The sequence below is a fragment of the Glycine soja genome, chromosome 9 (genome assembly GCF_004193775.1).
Source record: "Glycine soja cultivar W05 chromosome 9, ASM419377v2, whole genome shotgun sequence".
NCBI lineage: Eukaryota > Viridiplantae > Streptophyta > Magnoliopsida > Fabales > Fabaceae > Glycine > Glycine soja.
Window position 1 is genome coordinate 15,336,094 of NC_041010.1, and position 22,658 is coordinate 15,358,751.

The 22,658-nt window shown below is 35.9% G+C and overlaps 1 protein-coding gene across 1 annotated transcript; it reads left to right on the top strand.

Moving 5' to 3' along the window:
- Nucleotides 1–811: 811 nt before the first annotated feature.
- Nucleotides 812–7,349, top strand: LOC114367889 (VAMP-like protein YKT61). Its single transcript, XM_028325131.1, has 6 exons — nt 812–2,027; nt 2,289–2,386; nt 4,582–4,686; nt 4,817–4,882; nt 5,591–5,677; nt 6,951–7,349. The coding sequence occupies exons 1-6, from the start codon at nt 1,835–1,837 to the stop codon at nt 6,999–7,001; spliced, it is 600 nt and encodes a 199-aa protein (XP_028180932.1). The 5' UTR covers nt 812–1,834; the 3' UTR covers nt 7,002–7,349.
- Nucleotides 7,350–22,658: the final 15,309 nt, after the last annotated feature.

A 22,658-nucleotide genomic window follows, 5' to 3' on the forward strand; every position in this document is an offset into this window, starting at 1 on the left:
AGAGTGAGGGAGACAGAATCAGAAAAGGTGCGGTTACGTCCTTTTATTTGTCATTTATTTATCTATTAAACAATTTTCCCCCCAAAATAATTGGATAAATTAAGTGCGTTTATGTAATTACTAAAAAATAAAATGATGTTAAACAAAAATGTACACAAAAAACAAGTGTCAAAATGTATTTCTTTTATATAATATTTTAGGTCAAATTACTCATTTGATCCCTATAGTTTCGTACCTTTTAGTCTCTATAGCTTGAAAGTGATTTTTTTAGTCCAATAATTTACATTTTAATCCTCTTTTAGTTTTTATAGTCTAAAAGTGATCTTTTTAGTCTTTATATTTTATATTTTAATTTTCTTTTAGTTCCTATAGTTTGAGAGTGATATTTTAGTTTCGTATTTTATTTACCTTTTAATCCTTATTAAAAAAAAATATATAAAAATAATTAGTTATAAATTAGTTATAAATTATCAATTATGTTTTATTACAAATTATCTTATGATAAATTAATTACAAATTATTTGATAATATTTTTATAGTTAATTATAATTGATAATATTACTCATATTTTAATGATAAGGACTAAAATAAAATTAAAATATAAAATATATAAACTAAAAAAACTAATTTCAAACTATAAAGATTAAAAAAAAATAAAAATTATAAAAACTAAAAAAATCATTTATTAAGATGTAAATCAACAAATCACTCTTAAACCAATATTTCATTACGGTTTCATTATTTCTGAAGAGCCAAATCCTTGATGGATCCAAGTATAGTCTCAATACAACACACAACCAAATTCATTCTACCTTCCTTCGCATCACGAGCGGTTTTGCGTTCCCTCGTATACTCTACTGCTGATCACACTTCGCTCCTCGCTTAATTCCTCATTTCCCCGTTATTACACGAGAAATGATCCACCAAAAAAGTTTAGCCGACTGATCCTTCGAACTTCGAAACCTTTAAAACTTGACACCTACTAATTCATTTCATTTAACTTGTAATTTTTTTTTTTGTTTCAAATTTACCCGAGCAACTCTCTCTCTCCCTCTCTCTTGGAAGCTACTGTCTAACCATTTTTTTTTTTTACTCCTTTTGCTTTTGTGCGGCGCCACCAACCCTAAACTTTGACACCTCCAACGAGCAAAGAAAGGGGAAAGAGATATGAGCGGAAAGAAGGGATGGCGGCGGTGGTGCGAGCGGCGGTGATGAGGCGGTGCGAGTGGTGGCGTGAGCAGCGGCGAAGCGAGATAGAGGAAAGGGAAAATAAAGGGGGCTACACGGATGTTTTCCGGCGACCTGGACTACGATTGCGAGGGTTCGTGGCGGCGCTGGCAGCGGTGCTTTGGCTAACGGATCCAGAGCGGCGGCGACAGATGCAGGCGGAGGAACATTGGGTTTCTTAAATGTTGATTCTGAAGTTTATTTATGAATGCAACATTATCAACAAAAATTCATTAGGAACAACAACACATTATAACAACATAACTTTTGATCGATGTCGTAGGATGCAAAAATGATCCATTAGGCTTTGATTGATTTGGTTTCTTCAGCCGATGTCGAAGGGGTGCGCGTGCGTGTGAGAAACGAAGGGGGAGAGGAGTGTGTGGTAGACTAGTGAAAAAGGGGTAAAATTGGATAGAAAAGCTAAGTGAGAAGGGCAAATTTGGAAGGAAAAGCCTTTTATAAAGTGGTTGCCAACTGTTGCGTTTTTAATTAGATCGCCTGATAGCGTCGTGGTCTTTAGCATTTCTCACCGACTGCGAAGGGAGAGCGAATAAAAAAAGGCAAATCAAATTCGAGAGAAGGAGAGAATTTAGAGAGGGAAAGGATGAAGATCACGGCGTTGTTGGTGCTTAAATGCACGGGCGAGGGATCCGATCCGGTGATTCTGGCAAACGCTTCCGATGTCAGCCACTTCGGCTACTTCCAGCGTTCCAGCGTTAAGGAATTCATCGTTTTCGTTGGTCGTACAGTCGCCAGTCGCACTCCTCAGGGCCAACGCCAATCCGTACAACACGAAGGTCCTTCTTTTAGGGTTTCTTTTGACTGCTTGTTGGGTTATTTTCCTATGGTTTTGGTTGATCCGCATTGGTTTCTTACTTTTGTGTTGGGTTGTAATAGAAATCATAAATTGTTTGAAAGTTGGGATGATGATAATAATAATAATAATAATAATAATAATATAACCGTTTTGATATCTTGGTTTTGCCGGTTCGATTTCTTTTTGTTGCAAAATTGTGTAAGTTTGAAAACTTATTTATTTATTTATTTTATGTTTGCAGAGTACAAGGTGCACACATACAACAGGAATGGTCTTTGCGCGTTGGGATTTATGGATGATCATTACCCGATTCGGAGTGCGTTTTCTCTTCTCAATCAGGTGAGACTCAGATAACCGTTTATTGGTTCAGTGCTATATTGTATATTTGTATTCATGGAATTTTGTTGCTTCCTTTGTGTCTATAAGGAACTTTTTTCATTGTTGTGAAAAATTAGGAAGATATTGGTTATGAGGGTGCATGATAGAATAACTCTATTATGCCTCTGGTATTGCTTAGGATGCTATAGTTGTGTAATTTTGTGTTCTATCTATTTAATTTTATGGAGATTCTCTTGGAAGAGGCTCAACTCTTGTTTTCTTTTCCTCATTTTATCATTGTTTACTATCTTGGCATGATCGTGTAAAGTAACGATTCAGTTCCTTACAAAAAAAGCTGCGACTGAATCATCTATATTTTTTTGCTGCAAAGAAGAAATATGGAAGATGAAAGGACCAGGGAGGTGAGAAATATTAGGATAGGTCAGGTCTATGTGGTGGGTGGGGGGAGGAAATAAATGCAGTCATTAATGAAAAAATAGCTTGGAATCAGTTATATCTAAGCTTGCCAAACTTGAGAGCCTACATAAACTGGGAGCTTCGGTAGACTCAACTCAAAAAAGAGCTAATTATAATTTAAATCATTTGATCCCTAAGTGTTACATTTATGTTGGCTTCAAAAACAATGCATTAGCAACATAAAACACTGTCAATGTGGGGTCATTTAGGGGCTAAAGTACATCTGATTTCAATCTCAGTGACTTGCTTCTTGATTTGTTGATTTGTTGACTTGAGTTTATGTAAGTTCACATGAGTTTAATGAGTTCATTTAGAAATAGTTTGACAGTGAGTTAACTCATTTTCTTTACCTAAAATCATAAATTCGTAATAGTGTATGAGTTAACTTGCGATTTTTTTTTAACAGTAGGAATCCAAGATAGGTTCCAAGGGATTTGCAACAGTTCACACACGTTGCTCAACCTACTGAGCTAGACCCCCTTGGTACTTGAGAGTTTGACTACATGGGTTATATCAACTAGTGTAAGTGTATAGTGAAGAAAGAAGGCTGTAATTAATAGAGATGTTGGTTGGGAAGGGAAAGTCCGCAGAAAAAAGAAAAGAAAAAGATAATAATAATAAATAAAAACACAAATAAAAAAAAATGTTAAATTTTTATGGGTCAATTAAGTTTTTAGTCCTCAAATTATGGGGTTTTGAATTTTTGGTCCCTAAACTATTTTTTTTTTAAAATTTGGTCCCTAAAGAATTTTTCATTATTAAAAATAGTCCCTACCATTAATGTCTTCCATTAAGTGATGAAGTGTCATGAAACAAGATAGATTAAATGTCACGTGTATGCCACATATATGTCGCGTAAGTTTTATTATATTTAGGTAAATAATTAGCATATTATGTTATTAAAATGCAAAAGGGAAATAGAAGAGCCATTGTTGAACTCTAACGTTCCAAGCACCCATGAACGTACAACAACTACCCATGAGGAGATCTGGGCCACGGAGCGGCAATTCATCCACCTCATCTACAATTTATGGTGATATTCATGACCACTTGTAGACAACTTAGTACTTAATAGAGATTATTAACGGTAGATAATATTTATAATAACGAAAAATTGTTTAAGGACCAAATAATTTAAAAAAATAGTTTAGGGGTCAAAAATTCAAAACCCCTATAGTTTGAGGACTAAAAACTTAATTAGCCCAATTTTTATTTATTTGTAATTCATAATTTGTAACACTTGCAAAAATATTTATTATTTTAAAAAATTTAAATTAGGAAAATATATGATATTATGATGTAATTTTAAATGTTACTATTTATATTAAAGTGCATATGAACATACCAGGTGTGTATATCCCCCATGCACCACATATTACACATGGTAAAATAACAATTACTCATACCCATATCCGGACCTGTACAACAGAGTAGTCAATAGTGTACTATGTACTATGTAACTATGTTTTGTAAGCTCAAGTGTCTTGTTTTAGTGAGAATTCCATGTCTATAGAATGATTGCATGCAAGTTTCCATGGGCTTGATGGCAGACAAAGGAGGGTTAAGTATTGCGCTAAGCAAGTCACATATTTGCCTTTTGGTCTTATGAAACTCGGAAGTAATTGAAATAATTGACAGTAATCATTTGTCAGATTAGAATAGCTGTGTTGTATCAGATAGTCTTAGTCTAATGCATGCTAATGTTTTATTAGACGGTAACAAAATACGTTGTCATGCAGGTAATAGATGAATATCAAAAAAACTTTGGCGAGTCATGGAGAAATGCTCAGGAAGACAGTACTCAACCATGGCCCTATTTGAATGAAGCTCTGGCAAAATTCCAGGCATATAAATACCCCTTTTTATGTTGTCTGGCAAAACAATTGTTTGATTTTCTAAATTGTGTTACATTCTGCTAACCTTTTTACACAAGTATGACTCAAACCCCTTTATCTGTTCCTGTCAAATCTTCAGGATCCTGCAGAGGCAGACAAGTTGATGAAAATCCAGAGAGAGTTGGATGAAACCAAAATCATCCTTGTAAGAACACAATACTTCATATTTGCAAAACAGTATATGGGTTCCCTTCATCTTTTGTCTTCTAAAGTTACTTCTCTTTAAGACATTCTGTGCCATGTAGTTGTTCAATTTTAAACGCAATGGTTATATGCTGGTAATTTTTTAAACTAAATGTCTGTTTGAGAAGTTTGCATTGGTATAAAAATACATTTAGTTGTAGTGTGTGGTTGGATTAGTGGTGACTTGAACTCACCATGATTTTTGGAAGCAAAAAATAGAAAAAATCACGGTGAGTTCATCACAAAAGCAACAATTTGTTGCTTCCAAAACTCATGGTGAGTTCAACTCACCACCGATTCAAACACACACTTTGATGACAATCCCAGCAGCATGCAAGTCAAGCTTCACTCCTGTGAAGCCAAATGTAACGTACCATTGCAAATTTATCCTTTTCTAGCGTTGTGGTATGATATCCTAGATTTTACATTATGTCTGTCCACGAGTCATCAATAATTTTGTAGCTATTAGTTTTTTTTTTCCAGATTTGTTGCTGTTTCTTATTGATGTACTTGGTTATGTTACATTAATTGTGGTAGTCTTGATTTGTCCATTCTATGCTGGTTGACGGGTTTTGTTCATTTCTTCCTACACAATTGGCTTGTTTAGGTTCTCTGGTTTTCTGGTGTGTAGATTTTTTTCACCTTATGATGTCTTTCTGTTTATAAACAGCATAAAACTATTGATAGTGTGCTAGCTAGAGGGGAGAAGCTGGATAGTTTAGTTGAGAAGAGTTCTGATCTGAGTGCCGCTTCGCAGGTACACCTAAACATCCTTTATACAACTTTGCATTTGGAACTAGTATACTCACAGTCAGACATCTATTATTTGCGTTACTCTTTTTTCAGTTACTAAAGTGTGGTTACGGTCACATAATTGAGCATGCATGATGAATGTTTTGTGTAGTTTTTGTGATTAATGTCTCTTTGCTTGTTGCAAAACTTTTAGCTATGCTTTTGTTTTGGTGATCATACAAAATGATTTATGAACCACCTGTGATAACATTTTAACATTGCCAATTTGGGACTTTGTTTTGTACAATATACATCTGTGCTATTGGGTTTTTGAGTCTATATACCTCATAATGTGCTTTCCTCTAAACTGCTAATAATAGATTACTACCACTGGTAAGGTTATGGTGTTATAAATATTGCTCAGGACTCCACATTTTTTGTCTTAACTCTTAAACTATTGTCATGTCTGTGTGATGATTATTAAGTAGTATACATGATTAAGAGGAAGGATACTCTTGGGGAGGGTCATGGGTATTGACTCATAATCAATATTCGATATCTATTTAACTAAGTCAACACTATCGTTGATTGAAGTTTTACTTCCTCACTTGTTCTTATGTATAATTATATTACACTCTATTACATTGTATGTTTTTTATTTTCCCATTTTTTTTGCCAATATGAAATACTAAATAAAAATTGAAATTCTGTAGGTTCTTTATTTATTCCATGCCTTTCTTGCCTTTGGTTTCAATCTTTTCTTGCATAGGTGGTATATACTCTAGTAAACTTGCAAAGTTGTGTCCATTATTTATGCTTCTAATTATTTCAATGTTTTCCTTTTTGTTATTTATTTTGATATTTAATTATTGAATGAAACACTATTTTGGTCCCGAAAGATTTGAGATTGGTCACTTTGGTCCTTGAAAGATAGAAATCCATTTTCTTTCCTAAAATATTGAAATGTCAATTACTTTAATTTTCAGGGACATTGAGGTTAAAAAAGAGTAAATTGATGACACTTCTTTCAAGCCAAAAATAATGTTTTTTGGTATAATTTGAAAATGTCATCTTTGTGGTGACCGACCTCAAATCTATCAGAAACAAATACGGTGTTTTACTCTTTATAATTTGTCAGTTTTTGGTTGCCCAATCAATATTTCTAGTATTGCTAATTTGCTATGAAGTATGACTTGTTTTGATACACCATATTTGGCTGGTTTTCTGGAAGATCACTTTCTGTTAACCATTAATGGAATTTTATTTGTTCACTAACTTGATGCTGGCGTTTGAAACAGATGTTCTACAAACAGGCCAAGAAAACCAATCAGTGTTGTACCATATTGTAATCAAGCTTCCAAGTCTTTCATTATGCAGCGTGCTCACTTGAATCCTGTTCCGACATGGAGACTGTTGGATAGGATAAAATAGCTTCATATGTCTATATCACTCCATTGTTTGCTTGGTTAAAATTATGTGATTTACCACGATACATGTACTGTCTTACCGTGTTGACAAATTCAAATTCCCATTTACCTTGTTGTGATGTTGACTGATAATTTATAGTATGCATAAATTATTGTTTTGGTGGAGTCATTCCATGTTAATTTGTTGTTGAATATTGACAGATTGTCATGTACCCTCACGGTCCCTGCATTTGTTATTTATTTTCTTGACCTTGGAGTGGTTCTTGCGTATTACTTTGTCATCCTATCCAAACAACAAAAAATACTAGGTAACTAATTAGAACTTGAATTTAGTGATGTGATGCCCTTGTCACCAAAATATTACAACAAACGACGAAAGTAAGAATTAAAATAGCTGTGAGGTTGGATGCTCTAGCGTGAGACTCACGAAGCATCCCCTGAAGCTTTCGTGTCTACATCTTTAGCAAAGCAAACAAAAGGATCGTAAATGATTTTTATTTTTGATTGATAAAATATCTGTTAAAGCATAATGGTAAAGATAATTATTTTTTGATGATTGGTTTTTTTTATTTCCGTAATTAATATTCGGATACTGCTGAATCCCTCTATTATCTATCTCTTGAAACCCTTGCATTTTTTGTTGTCTTAAAAACTAAGATAAAAATGTTACTTTTTCATTCACATTTTTTTCCCTTTTAACTTCGTTCCTTCTGGATTGGATATATCGGTTTCTGTGTTGTTTAGATTAATTTATTTTCCTTTTATCCATAAAGGTATATTCTACTAAGTAGAAATATGACCGTTTAGAGATAAATCTATCAACTAAATTAAAATTATACATACTATTATGACTAATTATGGAAGGGGAAATTAAATGCTAAAAATATTTACAAGATAATTATAAAAGATATGTTAGTAAATATAAAAATCTGAAATAATCAGTTAGGTAATATATTTACAAGATAAAATTGAAATTAAAATTTTAAATAGGAGTGAGATATCAATCAAATCTTACAGATATGCTACATATTTGAATTTTTAATTTCAGAAGATAAGAGATATTTATCATCTAACCTATAACTAACTACCTAAATCTAATCTAAAATATATACACATACTCTCTTTACTCTAATTATTATCTATTAATCTATCTACACACATTAAAATCAGTTTACAATCATCTATAACTATTTATAATCATTTATTAGTCTATTTACAAATATTTACAAGTTCTTAATAAAAAAAAATCTATTTATTCTCCGGCTATGATGCAAAAAACTTGTTAGGATTTTATTTAATGTTAGATTCAAATTCAACTTATAAACCAAGTGTAACCTAAGCATGATGCATCAATTGAACTATCGTCCTGGTCGTCTCCCAAAGGAATAAAAGAGGGATTTCATGTAATTATTTAACTAAGAATTGAATTTTTGTATTTTTGTTTTGTGATTGTCACAAAATAAATACATAAAATAAATTACAATAAAAATTAAATGAATAAAATAATTAAGTAAAGATCAAAATATTAGACTTGGATGGTGACGTCGATCTTGATGAATGAATGTATAGGTTTAGACTTGAAATTCGCTGGATCCATTACGTTCACAATTCTCTACTCATCTCTCTTGGTCATCCCCAATTACTAATGTAATTCCACCCCAACTCCGCATGGTCGCAGGTTCTAAATTACTTGTCCCAATCCCTTAGATATACCGACACAAGCAATCAACATTAATGGTGGAGAATTAGTGAGACTTAACCAAGATTATTCTATTCTTAGAGATAATCTCAATTAAGTACTTGATTCATGTTCGGGTTTCAACAAGGCTCGCCAAAGCGCAAGTCAATTTCTGAATTCATCTATAAAATGATCAATCAAATAAAAAAAACTCAAGATAAAGTATTGAATTGATAGAATTAAAGCGAAACAAGGTTCACCCTTTCCTTTCCTAGGTGGAAGAAATTACACTCATGAAAATAATACAACGAATCCTAGAGTGTCTAATGGAATAATGGAGGCGTCTAGTAGGTGGAATTCTAAAATATAATTCTAAGAACTGCTTGTGACTTCTACACTGTTACCATGAATGTCTAGCCTCTTATTTGTAGAATTATAGCTAGGTTTAATTAAGGAGATAATCACAAGAAATTACTAACAAACAATATCTCTAATTAATTCAAGTAATTATCTTCTTCTTTAATTGATCTATCCTTGAAAAATATCTTGCTCTTGGTTTTCCTAGCTTTTATCTTTAATTTTTGCAATTTCTCCTTTCAAAACTTTATGCTAATTTTGGGCCTTTAGAGCTTTGGTTAGAATGATCTATTTTTGCTGAAAGACTATAAAAAATTCATTAAAAATAACTAAAACATAAATTCTACCTAAGACAAAGTAAAAATTGAATTTAAATCTAATTTGATTCAAAACAAGGCCTAAAGTTAACTAAAATGCCAAATAAACATCACAAAATGCATATGAAAATTCAATAAATTTGATGCTTATCACTTGCCCTATCATATCTTGCACTTGATCCCTAGTAGCAGTGGTGGGTTGTGCATAGTTCAGAGGAGTAGGACCTGAGTTGGTGGAGTAGACAATGACAACATCAGGTTCGCCCTTGTCTCTAGAAGTAGCCTCATTTGAAGTTATTGACTGCTTGGATGCAGGTTCTATAACATTGTGTTCAACTTCATAAGCTATGGTTGCATTAGATGCTTTAGGAGTTTCGTTCATGACACCAGTGTTGGTAAGATCAATGATGACCCCACATACAATGGTTTCGTCCACAACTTTAGCAAATGCTTCAGCTTGGATTGAGGCAACATCTTTCATAGTAACAACAACAATTTCTTCTTCTTCAGCCTTTCTCTTTTGCCGAGCTTCATGGAACTGAGTCACATGAGCTAGCATTTGGTCTTCAGTCATTTTCTTTAGATTATAAGTGTCTTCATATTGAACAATAGGAAGTTTGAGGAGTCATTGAATAAACGAGTAACTGTTAGCATCGTTTGTGAAGTAAACACAAGCATCATCAAATTGGTACTTCCTAACAAGACATAACACTTGATCGACGTCGCGATGCTCAACATTGTCACTTCCATCATAATCAAAAGTGGAGGCTTTTTGAAAGTCCATCCACATAGTTTGATTCTAGAAGGTCCTAGCATCATAAGCATAAGGAAAGCGAACTAGCTTCTTCCCACTGAACAATAAGCTCCAATTGCAAGGGAAGTTGAAAATCTCCACCTTCATTTTTCTTGAGGGCTGATAAAGATTGCCAAATCGTTCCAAAACAAATAAAACTAGGATTAATTCTGCATTACATGAATAACCTAGGTCGACTCAGAGATACAATCCAATTTGGTTCCGACTTCAATCCATTTATAAACAGCAGGGGTATTTCAACAAACAATTTGCAGGCAATTGAAAGAAATGCAAAAACATAGAAACAAAAGTGCAAAATCTAAAATAGAAATAGAGTTTTGAAAGCAGAATATGAAACAATTTTAATAGCATCAATCCAGTTCACCAAATCCAAGCAATTCAAATTATCACAGTTCTAAAGATAATGATCATATTGTGAAAGTTTAGTCAATGTCATTAGAGGTAGTTCAATTGAATTAATCCCTAAATTCATTGAGATCACAAATCAGATTGAAATATCATCCAATCAGTCTGTGATTTGATTTGAATTAGGAAATGAATCCATAACCTGATTCGTTTCCAATCCTAAGCTCATTCATAATCATGAAAATCAAAAATAGGATTGAAGAAGAAGATGAACATTCACACAAAATTTGAAATACTAAACCAGAACTCAAATTCCTCCTTACTTGGATTGGATCCTTGGATTAATTGATTGTTTAGCCTTCCATAGTCATCACCAGTGGAAGAACAAAAAAATTTAAGCAAGAAAAAGGAAGAATGGAGTTGAAGAGAGGAAGAAAGATGAAGAACAATTGAAAGAAAAAAAGAGAAAATAGTTTGATCTTAAAACTAGTACAAAAAGTTTGTAAATTCTGTTTTGTACAAAATGAAACTAACTTTCTAACTAACTAACTAATTAACTACACTAATATATACTATGAATAATTAGAAGTAAAGGATGTACCTTGATTAGGCCCAACTAATCTATCTAATTAAGCTAATTACACAATACAAAGCCCAATTTTGCAGCCCAAAATCGAAAATCCAAGTGCAGAGGCTCTGACTTCCAAGCCTAATATAGCCGTCAAAACGATAGAATTGGCCCAAGCTTATTTCTGACAAAAATGTATCTCTTTTCCTTATTTTCCAGGGACTACTCATATACTCCATTTACAATTCTGTAGCGTTCTATAAGTCTTACACAAGACAGATAAGTCAAGTAAGCACAAAATAAAAAAAAATAAGCAACAATTATCAATTAAGCCCAATCATTTGCCTAAGACCAAAACTGAGTTAAGGTGAGAAAATAAAAGTCAAATAAGCTAAGAAGAATGGAAAAATACTAAACTAAAAATACTTAATCAAGGGCATCTCTTTGTTGTATTATAGCTTGAACCCCTTGTTTTTGGCAGCATCCCAAACCAGTAGGCGTGGACTCACTTTGTTGGCAACCATGTTTATATCAATGGGTGTTAGAGATAGGGGAGCAACATAAAGATCAAGACTAAGAAGTGTTTTGACTTTTGCATGCCCAACTCCTTATTGAGTGACATTTGTATTGGTTGTTGCTTATTATCCTTAGTCTATTTGTGTGTACATCATGCATCATCATATAGAAGTAGGAAGATAGTTTCCTATACTAGGTAGATATTTTGTGCTATATAATTCATTGGTTTAATCGATTACCACTGTGTGTAATCGATTACATAAGTCTTTGAGAACTTTGTAGAGAGATCATAGCTCTAGTTTAATCGATTACTATATATTTGTAATTGATTACACAGTTCATATTGAGACCATGTCTATTTTCTTGGGTCTCTGGTTTAATCGACTATGAGGATATAGTAATCGATTACATCATTCTTGAAAGTTTTCCAATAAGTGATCAAGAACACTTTAATCGATTAAATCAAGAATGTAATCGATTACATTGTTCTTGAATGTTTTTTAGGATTAGGCAAAAACACTTTAATCGATTAATTGGGAAAACTAATCGATTACTTTCACAAACTAATCAATTACATTGCCAATTTAATCGATTACATGTGGTTATAATTGTTTTCTCTATATATACCCACCTTGTATTCTCACTTTCAACAAGCTTTGAACAAACTTTTACAACTCATAAACTTTAGTTTTTGGTTCTTGGAGATTTCTTAGCAAAGTTTCTCTGAAAGTTATGTGATTATTGAGTTGCAAACACATTTGAGATAAAGAGAGGTCCATTCAATCAAGTCTTTTGTTCTTGCATTTGAATGTAAAGGTTGTATCTCTCCTTGACTATGTTTCATATGGTTTTTACACATTGTTACTGCATGTGCAAGCGTTTTAGTGCATGCTAGAATAGGTGTTTATAATTTGAAGCTAAGAGTAGGTTTCTCTTAGGCTTAGATTCACTAAGGACCCTGGGTTGGGTGCCTAAGTTTCATTTTCTAGGTAGAATTTGAAATTGCTTGTAAAACTCACATTGCCTATTGAAAATCTAATTCAGGTTGAATTAGATAACTAGATTAACTTTGATATACATACGTAATATGAATATTTAAATCACATAGCAATTATCTAATTTCCCCCTCTTTTATTGCTTTTTTTTTGTGTCAAAACATTAGGAATTTAGCTTCTTCTGAGTTTTTATCTAGTAGATGCTAAAGTTAGTTAATTTACAGTGTTTTAGGTTGTATTTTTTTTTTTTTTTGTATAATTACACAGTAGGAGGCCTGGAAGAGGGTTGAAGAACTGGAGCAGTGCACTTAGCACGTCAACAACTTCTCAGTGTGAGGACCAACCTAGAGGCTAGGCTTAGCGTGTATTTGGCGGCTTAGTGCACAATCACTTATACCAGTTGGACTTTGCATGTGCGCTCAGCGCACACGTGTAGGCTTAGTGCACAGTTAATGTCAAAAAACATGTCTGTGCTGCATTTTAAAGGGGAAAAAGGGAGAAACTTGAAGAAAGGTAGTTTTTGGGACCAAATGAGGAGCTAGGGCACGAGAGAAGAGGGAAAACCCACTCACTTGGGGATCCTTTTCTCCATTTTATTCCATTCTCTTCTACACCTCTTGTTTCCTTTTTGTATTGTCATGAGAGGCTAAACCACCCATTGTTGGGAGCTTAACAACCAAACACTCTTAATGTAATGATTCTAACTATCTATTTAATGTATTTTGATATTATTGTCTCTTTTCTATGCTTAATATCATGTTTATGGTTTGATCACCCATGCTCATGTAGTGTTATAGGGTTTATGAATTAAAAAATATTTATCTCCTAAGAACTTGAAAAGAGCATCTAGGTAATCCATGTCTAGGGATAGAATGGTATTATTTAGCCTTATTTATGCATCTTTATTCTTAAAGCAAATTATTTGATGCAACTCTTAAAGGATTAGGAGTGAAATTAGTTAATTTAGGTTCTTTCATATGAGGGATCTTGGTTAGGGTAGGTTAGCGGATGAAGGTAATAATCATAATAATGATAAATAGTGAAAAATCCTTAATGTTGCGTTAAGAGTAGTTTCGGTAGGCCGAGTCCCAACATGTTCTATAATTTTGCTTCAACCGACAACTCACCCTTAGAGTGTTTCTCTTCTGTCTCTTTAACACACTTTATTTAATTATCTTTATTTATGTCCAATTTTACATTCCATATAATTATTCGACCAATATCAAATTTAATTCATTCATTGCTTAAAGTTGAACATATACAAACTTTGAGTATAGTCAAAGTCCCTGTGAACTCGACCTTACAGTTTTAAAATACTACTTGGAAAAATTGGTATACTTGCCAAGGAGTTAACATGTTTTTGGCGCCGTTGCCGGGGACTTTGTAATGTAGCTCCATGTAGAGCTGGTAGGCCTTTGATCTTCTTCATCATTGGAGTTGATGTAGCTCCATGTGGAGCTTGTAGCCCTTCGATCTTCTTCATCAATAAAGTCCTTTGTTTCTTGAAGATCAATGGTAGCAGAATGGAGAAGGAGGAAAGGTGATTGGAGACACCACTTCAAGGAGAAGATGAGTCAAGAACAAGCTCACCACCATAGGAAGCCATGGATAAGAGCTTCAAGGTAGGAGAGGATGAGTGGAGGGAGAGAGAGGGGGGGTGGGCACGAAATTTATGCCTCAAATGAGGTACGAAATTTGAAGTTTAATTTCTCAAATGATAAAATTTGAAAAAATGCACACACAAGGCCTTTATTTATAGCCTAAGTGTCACTCAAAATTAGAGGGAAATTTGAATTTCTATTCAAATTTCACTTGAATTTGAATTTGCGGAGCCAAATTTGGAGCCAAAATTTCACTAATTATGATTAGTGAATTTCAGCTATGGTTCAACCCACTAATCCAAGATCAAGTCCAAGATTCTCCACTAAGTGTGCTTAGGTGTCATGAGACATGTGAAGCATGAAGGACATGCACAAAGTGTGAGTATATGATGTGGCAATGGGGTGTAGCAAGCAAATGCTCACCTCCCCCTTAGGCTGGTCAAATTTAATTGGATGGGCTTCTCCCAATTCAATTAAATTTCTTTCCCAACACACACATCAAATAGTGCACTTAATGCATGTGAAATTACAAAACTACTCCTAATACACAAACTAGTCTAGGTGGCATAAAATACAAGGGCTGAAAAATCTTACATTACTAGGGTACCCTCCCTACACTATGTAGTCCTAAATACAAGGCCCAAAAATAATGAAACCCTAATCTAATATGTACAAAGATAAGTGGGCTCATACTTAGCCCATGGGCCCATAATCTACCCTAAGACTCATGAGAATCTTAGGTCCTTCTCCTGCATCTCTGGCCCAATCTTTGTAGAGTTATCTATCTAATGCCCTTAGGGGGTAGGATTACATCACCCCCTCCCCCTTGAAAAGGATTTGACCTCAATTCCAGAGGTTCTTGAAACTCTGGGCTTCTTCCCTCAACACTTGTAAAAAGAATAAAAACATATATATTAGTGGTCTTGGGTATGTTAGAGTAAGGTAAGGTCTGAAAACCCCATTTCCTGGGCTTTTTCCCATAAGGAAACATGGTTCCTCACAAACTCAATGAGCGGTGCTACAAGTATAGAAAAATATGGGACAAACGTTTTGTAAAAGTTTGTTAAGTCATGGAAGCCCCAAATTTCCATTATACTTGGTGGAGTGGGCCATTTAGGAAGGACCTTTATTCTCTTAGGGTCCATTGGAACCCTTTGATCACTATTTAAAAAATTAGGGAAAGTAATGCAATGAAACACACCTTTTTTTTTGTATTTTCATGTTGATTACTCCAACCAAAAAGTACAACAAACCCAAGGTGTCCCATATGAGCACCTAGGTTTGTATTGAGACAAAAAATAAGACCAAACCTACCTAAAGAGTCCCTATGTACGCAAATCATGAAGATGTTCAGTGCATGGATGATTTTACAAAAGAGTGTTACACCACTCAACACATTTATCATACCACCTATTTTAGGGATTTGGTGCCTAATAATACCTATTTTGGACACCAACAAAGCACAAGGATTTAAGCTCTTATGAACCAAACCCTCATCCAACAACTCCTTTACTTAAGGAATAACCTCAAGCCCAAGAGGTGTGGTAGTGCTAACAAGTGTCCTTTTACAAAGGAGAAGATGTGGAGGTTGTCTAAGAAATGAAGTTTCTTTAATGTTTGTCTTTATTGCAAAATGACTTTCCTTCTTAGCTAATCTCTTAGAGTAGACACTTACCTCCTTACACTCCTCCTTAACCATTAAAGGTTGTTCTTCTTTTCTTTTTCTATTCTTTTGCTCATCCCTTTTGAATTTTATTTGTACTTGATCCCTGGCCAGTTGTGAAGGTGTAAAGGGAACAAGTTTGAACTTTTTGCTTCCATAGGTGAGGGTTATTTCATTGGTGAGACCATTATGGATTGCTTTCTTGTCAAATTTCCATGGTCTACCAAACAAAATGTGCCCTGCTTCCATAGGGATCATATCATATAAAACTTTATCACAATAGCCTCTTATAGAAAAGGGTATCTTTATTTGTTGATTGACTATCATTTCCCATTGCTCATTGAGCCATTGAAGCTTGTAAGGCTTAGGGTGGGAAATGATAGTGAGACTCAACTTGGATACTAACCTTGTGCTACAACAATTACAACAAGACCCACTATCCACAATGAGAGAAATTTTTTTGTTTAAAACCTTGCATCCTGTATGAAAGATGCTCTCTCTTTGGGTTTGGGTTAGGTCACAAGATTGACTCCCAAGGAGCCTTCTCACTATTAGAAGATCACCTTCTCCATCGGGGTAAACCTCTTCAATATGCTCATCAACCTTGGCTTCACCCTCACTTCCACTTGAGGAAGGAAAAGAAGTAGCCTCCTCTTGGCTACTATAGATGTCTTGACCCCTCATGATCACGGTTTTCATTGTGGGGGCATTGAGAAGCAATATGGCCTTTCCCAATACATTTGAAGCACTTGATGTTACTAGTTCTATCTTGTGAACTAGCCTTGGAGTGATTTCCTCTATGTTTTTACCCTTATCATCCTTTGGCTTAGAAGGTGGTATTCCTAACACACTTGGAGCTTGGTCCTTCTTTGTATAAGAGTAAGAGGTAGAGTTTTTAGAAGACGACTTTCTCTTTAATTGTTGCTCTACCCTTATACAAAGTTGAACTAGCTCATCTAGGTCCCTATATGGAAGGAGTTCAGCCTTGTTTCTTACTTCCATATTTAAACTACTTAGGAACCTAGCAATGCTTGTTCTTTCATCCTCCCTAAGTCCAACTCTTAAAAGGAGTAGTTCCATTTGTTGCCTATATTCTTTGACACTCATAATCCCTTGTCTATGCCTCTGGAGCTTGTCCATAAGCTCCCTTTCATAGTAGGAAGCAATGTGCCTTTTCCTAAGGGCACTCTTAAGATCATTCCAATACTCTATTGGAGGATCCCCATGAATCCTTCTTTCCCTAACAAGGGAAGTCCACCAATAGAGGGCATACCCTTGAAAGCTAAGGGTAGCCAATGGAACTTTTCTCTCTTCACTAATATGATGGAAAGAAAAGAATTGTTCAACCTTCATTTCCCAATCTAGGTAGGCCTCAACATTATCTTTTCCATGGAAATATGAGAGGCTAATGTTAACCTCTTGAGGCTTTCTATCCTTTTCTCTTTTTTGGGAGTGATGTTTAGCATGTGACCTATGCCACCCTCCATAATAGTCGCTAATTTTTTCACTTAAACTCTTGCAAGAGAAATGACTAATAGGAGGCATGTTTCTCTTTTTTTTCATTTCTTTCATTATTTTTCTTCTTTCTTCCTCTCTTATTTTCTCTCTTTCATCTTGACTTATTTCTTCCACTTTTTTCCCTTTTATTTTCTCTCTTGTTTTTCTTTCCATAACTTAAGGGATCTCAACTCATCTAATATCCTATACAAGGGGTCCTTAGGAGTAGAACCCTCACCATTAACACTAGACGAAGAATGAAGACTCATGTTGGTTCCTAAGTTGTGGTTCTTTCTTGTTGGGGGTTTGAAAACAAAAGGTAAAAGAAAATATGTTTGAAACTAGCCAAAATAAACAGTAAAAGAGGTGTGCAAGACAAGGTAAAAACTAATTGGTAAAAAGAAAGATATCTAGGCGATTTGACAATGGATGGTAAAGGAAATTTAAAACAAGCTAGACAGTTTCCTATATAAAGGCTTGGATGACCCTTTGGAGGTCCTAACTGGCTCTTCACTTAGTCTCCATGGTTTACAGTAAGCTATTACACAGAAATAGAGGTTTGGGTGGTCTCTTGGAGACTCCCCATACACCCTCAAAGAATGTCCAAATACAAGGAACTGCAATAGAAAAAAAAATTCAACACTCAATTGTTCTATTATAACAAATTTAACAAAGCAATTAAGGTCTTCAAATTTGTCTTCCATGATTGTTTGTTTTCTCAAGTGTTTCACTCAAAATTTGGTGAGGCTTTGGTTGCTTCAAATCCAATGGTGCTCCTAGGGTGGTGTTAACCTCCAAGACTAAAAAATCTTGCACCAATTTCCTCTTCCAATCCTTATTGTAGGCAACACTTAAACACAAAAAAAAGTAGAAGACAAGAAGGAAACCAAAAGATGAAATGAAAGCTAAACCAAAAGGAAATTGTTAGTGCTTAGCACTACTGAGTTTAAAAAGGTTGGCTAAGATTTTGTTAAAACATAAGCACTTAGACAATGAAGGAAAGCTGGAGTTGCTGCACATGATGTCCAACGTTATGTCAAGGAATAAGATCGGGCTGCACAATGCACAAGGCAAGATAAAGTGTCAAGTGATGAATTGAAGTTGAAGGATCCACGATGTCGGATACAATGTCCTGACATCCTGCTCGAGAATACTGGAATTGCTGTACAATGCAAGATAAAAGTCAAGTGAAGCATTGAAGCTGCAGGATCCAAGATGTCGGATACGATGTCCTGACATCTGGCCCGAAAATACTGGACATATAAATCTGTTATATCTTTAACAGATTATTGTGCAGTTAGCAAGAGATAAGAAGATCTATCTTTAGGAACGAATTAAAAGATCATTATAGTTCGAATTTCAAAGTAGAAGAGTTCGTTCAGGGATTAAAGATTAAAGATTAAAGATTCAAACTAAAAGAACAAAAGGTATCTTTTAGTTCTTTAACTGCAAATTTTTCAGAAGAAGATAGATCTCCTCCAGCATCAAGAACTTGCAGCCCAGAATCGTACACGGCTATATAATCATGGAGGCTGCACGAGTTCTGTACCGAGTCCGGGATTAAAGAGTTATTTTGTGAGTTTTGGGACTTGAGTGTTTTGTGAGCCACCTTGGTGTTATCCTAACATCAAGTGTTGGACCTTGTGTCTAGAGTTGATCTCTAGTGTGTAGAGTTGATCTCTTTTGTACAGAGTTGATCTCTGATGTGTCTTTGAATTAATTGTAAACACGGGAGTGTGAGTGAGAGGGAGTGAGCAGAGGTTCTCATATCTAAGATTGGGTCTTAGGTAGAGATCGCACGGGTAGTGGTTAGGTGAGAAGGTTGTAAACAGGGGTTGTTAGACCTTGAACTAACACTATTGAGAGTGGATTTCCTCCCTGGCTTGGTAGCCCCCAGATGTAGGTGAGGTGCACCGAACTGGGTTAACAATTCTCTTGTGTTATTTACTTGTTTAATCTGTTCATACGGACACATACAATCTGCATGTTCTGAAGCGTGATGTCGTGACATCCTGTACGACATCTGTCCCCTGGTATCAGAATTTCAATTGGTATCAGAGCAAACACTCGAAATCACAGAGTGAGATCTGGGGAGATAAATTCTGATGAACATGGAGAAAGAAGGAGGACCAGTGAACAGACCACCAATTCTTGATGGAAGCAACTATGAATACTGGAAAGCAAGAATGGTGGCCTTCCTCAAATCACTGGATAGCAGAACCTGGAAAGCTGTCATCAAAGGCTGGGAACATCCCAAGATGCTGGACACAGAAGGAAAGCCCACTGATGAATTGAAGCCAGAAGAAGACTGGACTAAAGAAGAGGACGAATTGGCACTTGGAAACTCCAAAGCTTTGAATGCACTATTCAATGGAGTTGACAAGAACATCTTCAGACTGATCAACACTTGCACAGTGGCCAAAGATGCATGGGAGATCCTGAAAATCACTCATGAAGGAACCTCCAAAGTGAAGATTTCCAGATTGCAACTCTTGGCTACAAAATTCGAAAATCTGAAGATGAAGGAGGAAGAGTGTATTCATGACTTCCACATGAACATTCTTGAAATTGCCAATGCTTGCACTGCCTTGGGAGAGAGGATAACAGATGAAAAGCTGGTGAGAAAGATCCTCAGATCCTTGCCTAAGAGATTTGACATGAAAGTCACTGCAATAGAGGAGGCCCAAGACATTTGCAACATGAGAGTAGATGAACTCATTGGTTCTCTTCAAACCTTTGAGCTAGGACTCTCGGATAGGGCTGAAAAGAAGAGCAAGAATCTGGCTTTCGTGTCCAATGATGAAGGAGAAGAAGATGAGTATGACCTGAATACTGATGAAGGTCTGACAAATGCAGTTGTGCTCCTTGGAAAGCAGTTCAACAAAGTGCTAAACAGAATGGACAAGAGGCAGAAACCACATGTCCAGAACATCCCTTTCGACATCAGGAAAGGCAGTAAATACCAGAAAAAATCAGATGTAAAGCCCAGTCACAGCAAAGGAATTCAATGCCATGGGTGTGAAGGCTATGGACACATCATAGCTGAATGTCCCACTCATCTCAAGAAGCACAGGAAAGGACTCTCTGTATGTCAATCTGATACAGAGAGTGAACAAGAAAGTGATTCTGACAGAGATGTGAATGCACTCACTGGGATATTTGAAACTGCTGAAGATTCAAGTGATACAGACAGTGAAATCACTTTTGATGAGCTTGCTACATCCTATAGAAAACTATGCATCAAAAGTGAGAAGATCCTTCAGCAAGAAGCACAACTGAAGAAGGTCATTGCAGATCTGGAAGCTGAGAAGGAGGCACATAAAGAGGAGATCTCTGAGCTTAAAGGTGAAGTCGGTTTTCTGAACTCTAAGCTGGAAAACATGACAAAATCAATAAAGATGCTGAACAAAGGCTCAGATACACTTGATGAGGTGCTGCTGCTTGGAAAGAATGCTGGAAACCAGAGAGGACTTGGATTTAATCCTAAGTCTGCTGGCAGAACAACCATGACAGAATTTGTTCCTGCCAAAAACAGGACTGGAGCCACGATGTCACAACATCGGTCTCGACATCATGGAATGCAGCAGAAAAAGAGCAAAAGAAAGAAGTGGAGGTGTCACTACTGTGGCAAGTATGGTCACATAAAGCCCTTTTGCTATCATCTACATCCACATCATGGAACTCAAAGCAGCAACAGCAGAAAGAAGATGATGTGGGTTCCAAAACACAAGGCTGTCAGTCTTGTTGTTCATACTTCACTTAGAGCATCAGCTAAGGAAGATTGGTACCTAGATAGCGGCTGTTCCAGACACATGACAGGAGTCAAAGAATTCCTGCTGAACATTGAGCCCTGCTCCACTAGTTATGTGACATTTGGAGATGGCTCTAAAGGAAAGATCATTGGAATGGGAAAGCTAGTTCATGATGGACTTCCTAGTCTGAACAAAGTACTGCTGGTGAAGGGACTGACTGCAAACTTGATTAGCATCAGTCAGCTGTGTGATGAAGGATTCAATGTAAACTTCACAAAGTCAGAATGCTTGGTGACAAATGAGAAGAGTGAAGTTCTAATGAAGGGCAGCAGATCAAAGGACAATTGTTACCTATGGACACCCCAAGAAACCAGCTACTCCTCCACATGTCTATCCTCCAAAGAAGATGAAGTCAGAATATGGCATCAAAGGTTTGGACATCTGCACTTAAGAGGCATGAAGAAAATCCTTGACAAAAGTGCTGTTAGAGGCATTCCCAATCTGAAAATAGAAGAAGGCAGAATCTGTGGTGAATGTCAGATTGGAAAGCAAGTCAAGATGTCCCACCAGAAGCTTCAACATCAGACCACTTCCAGGGTGCTGGAACTACTTCACATGGATTTGATGGGGCCTATGCAAGTTGAAAGCCTTGGAGGAAAGAGGTATGCCTATGTTGTTGTGGATGATTTCTCCAGATTTACCTGGGTAAACTTTATCAGAGAGAAATCAGAAACCTTTGAAGTATTCAAAGAGTTGAGTCTAAGACTTCAAAGAGAGAAAGACTGTGTCATCAAGAGAATCAGGAGTGACCATGGCAGAGAATTTGAAAACAGCAGGTTCACTGAATTATGCACATCTGAAGGCATCACTCATGAGTTCTCTGCAGCCATTACACCACAACAGAATGGGATAGTTGAGAGGAAAAACAGGACCTTGCAAGAGGCTGCTCGGGTCATGCTTCATGCCAAAGAACTTCCCTATAATCTCTGGGCTGAAGCCATGAACACAGCATGCTACATCCACAACAGAGTCACACTGAGAAGAGGGACTCCAACCACCCTGTATGAAATCTGGAAAGGGAGGAAGCCATCCGTCAAGCACTTCCACATCTTTGGAAGTCCATGTTACATCTTGGCAGATAGAGAGCAAAGGAGAAAGATGGATCCCAAGAGTGATGCAGGAATATTCCTGGGATACTCTACAAACAGCAGAGCATATAGAGTATTCAATTCCAGAACCAGAACAGTGATGGAATCCATCAATGTGGTTGTTGATGATCTGTCTCCAGCAAGAAAGAAGGATGTCGAAGAAGATGTCAGAACATCGGGAGACAATGTAGCAGATGCAGCTAAAAGTGGAGAAAATGCAGAAAACTCTGATTCTGCTACAGATGAATCAAACATCAACCAACCTGACAAGAGATCCTCCACTAGAATCCAGAAGATGCACCCCAAGGAGCTGATTATAGGAGATCCA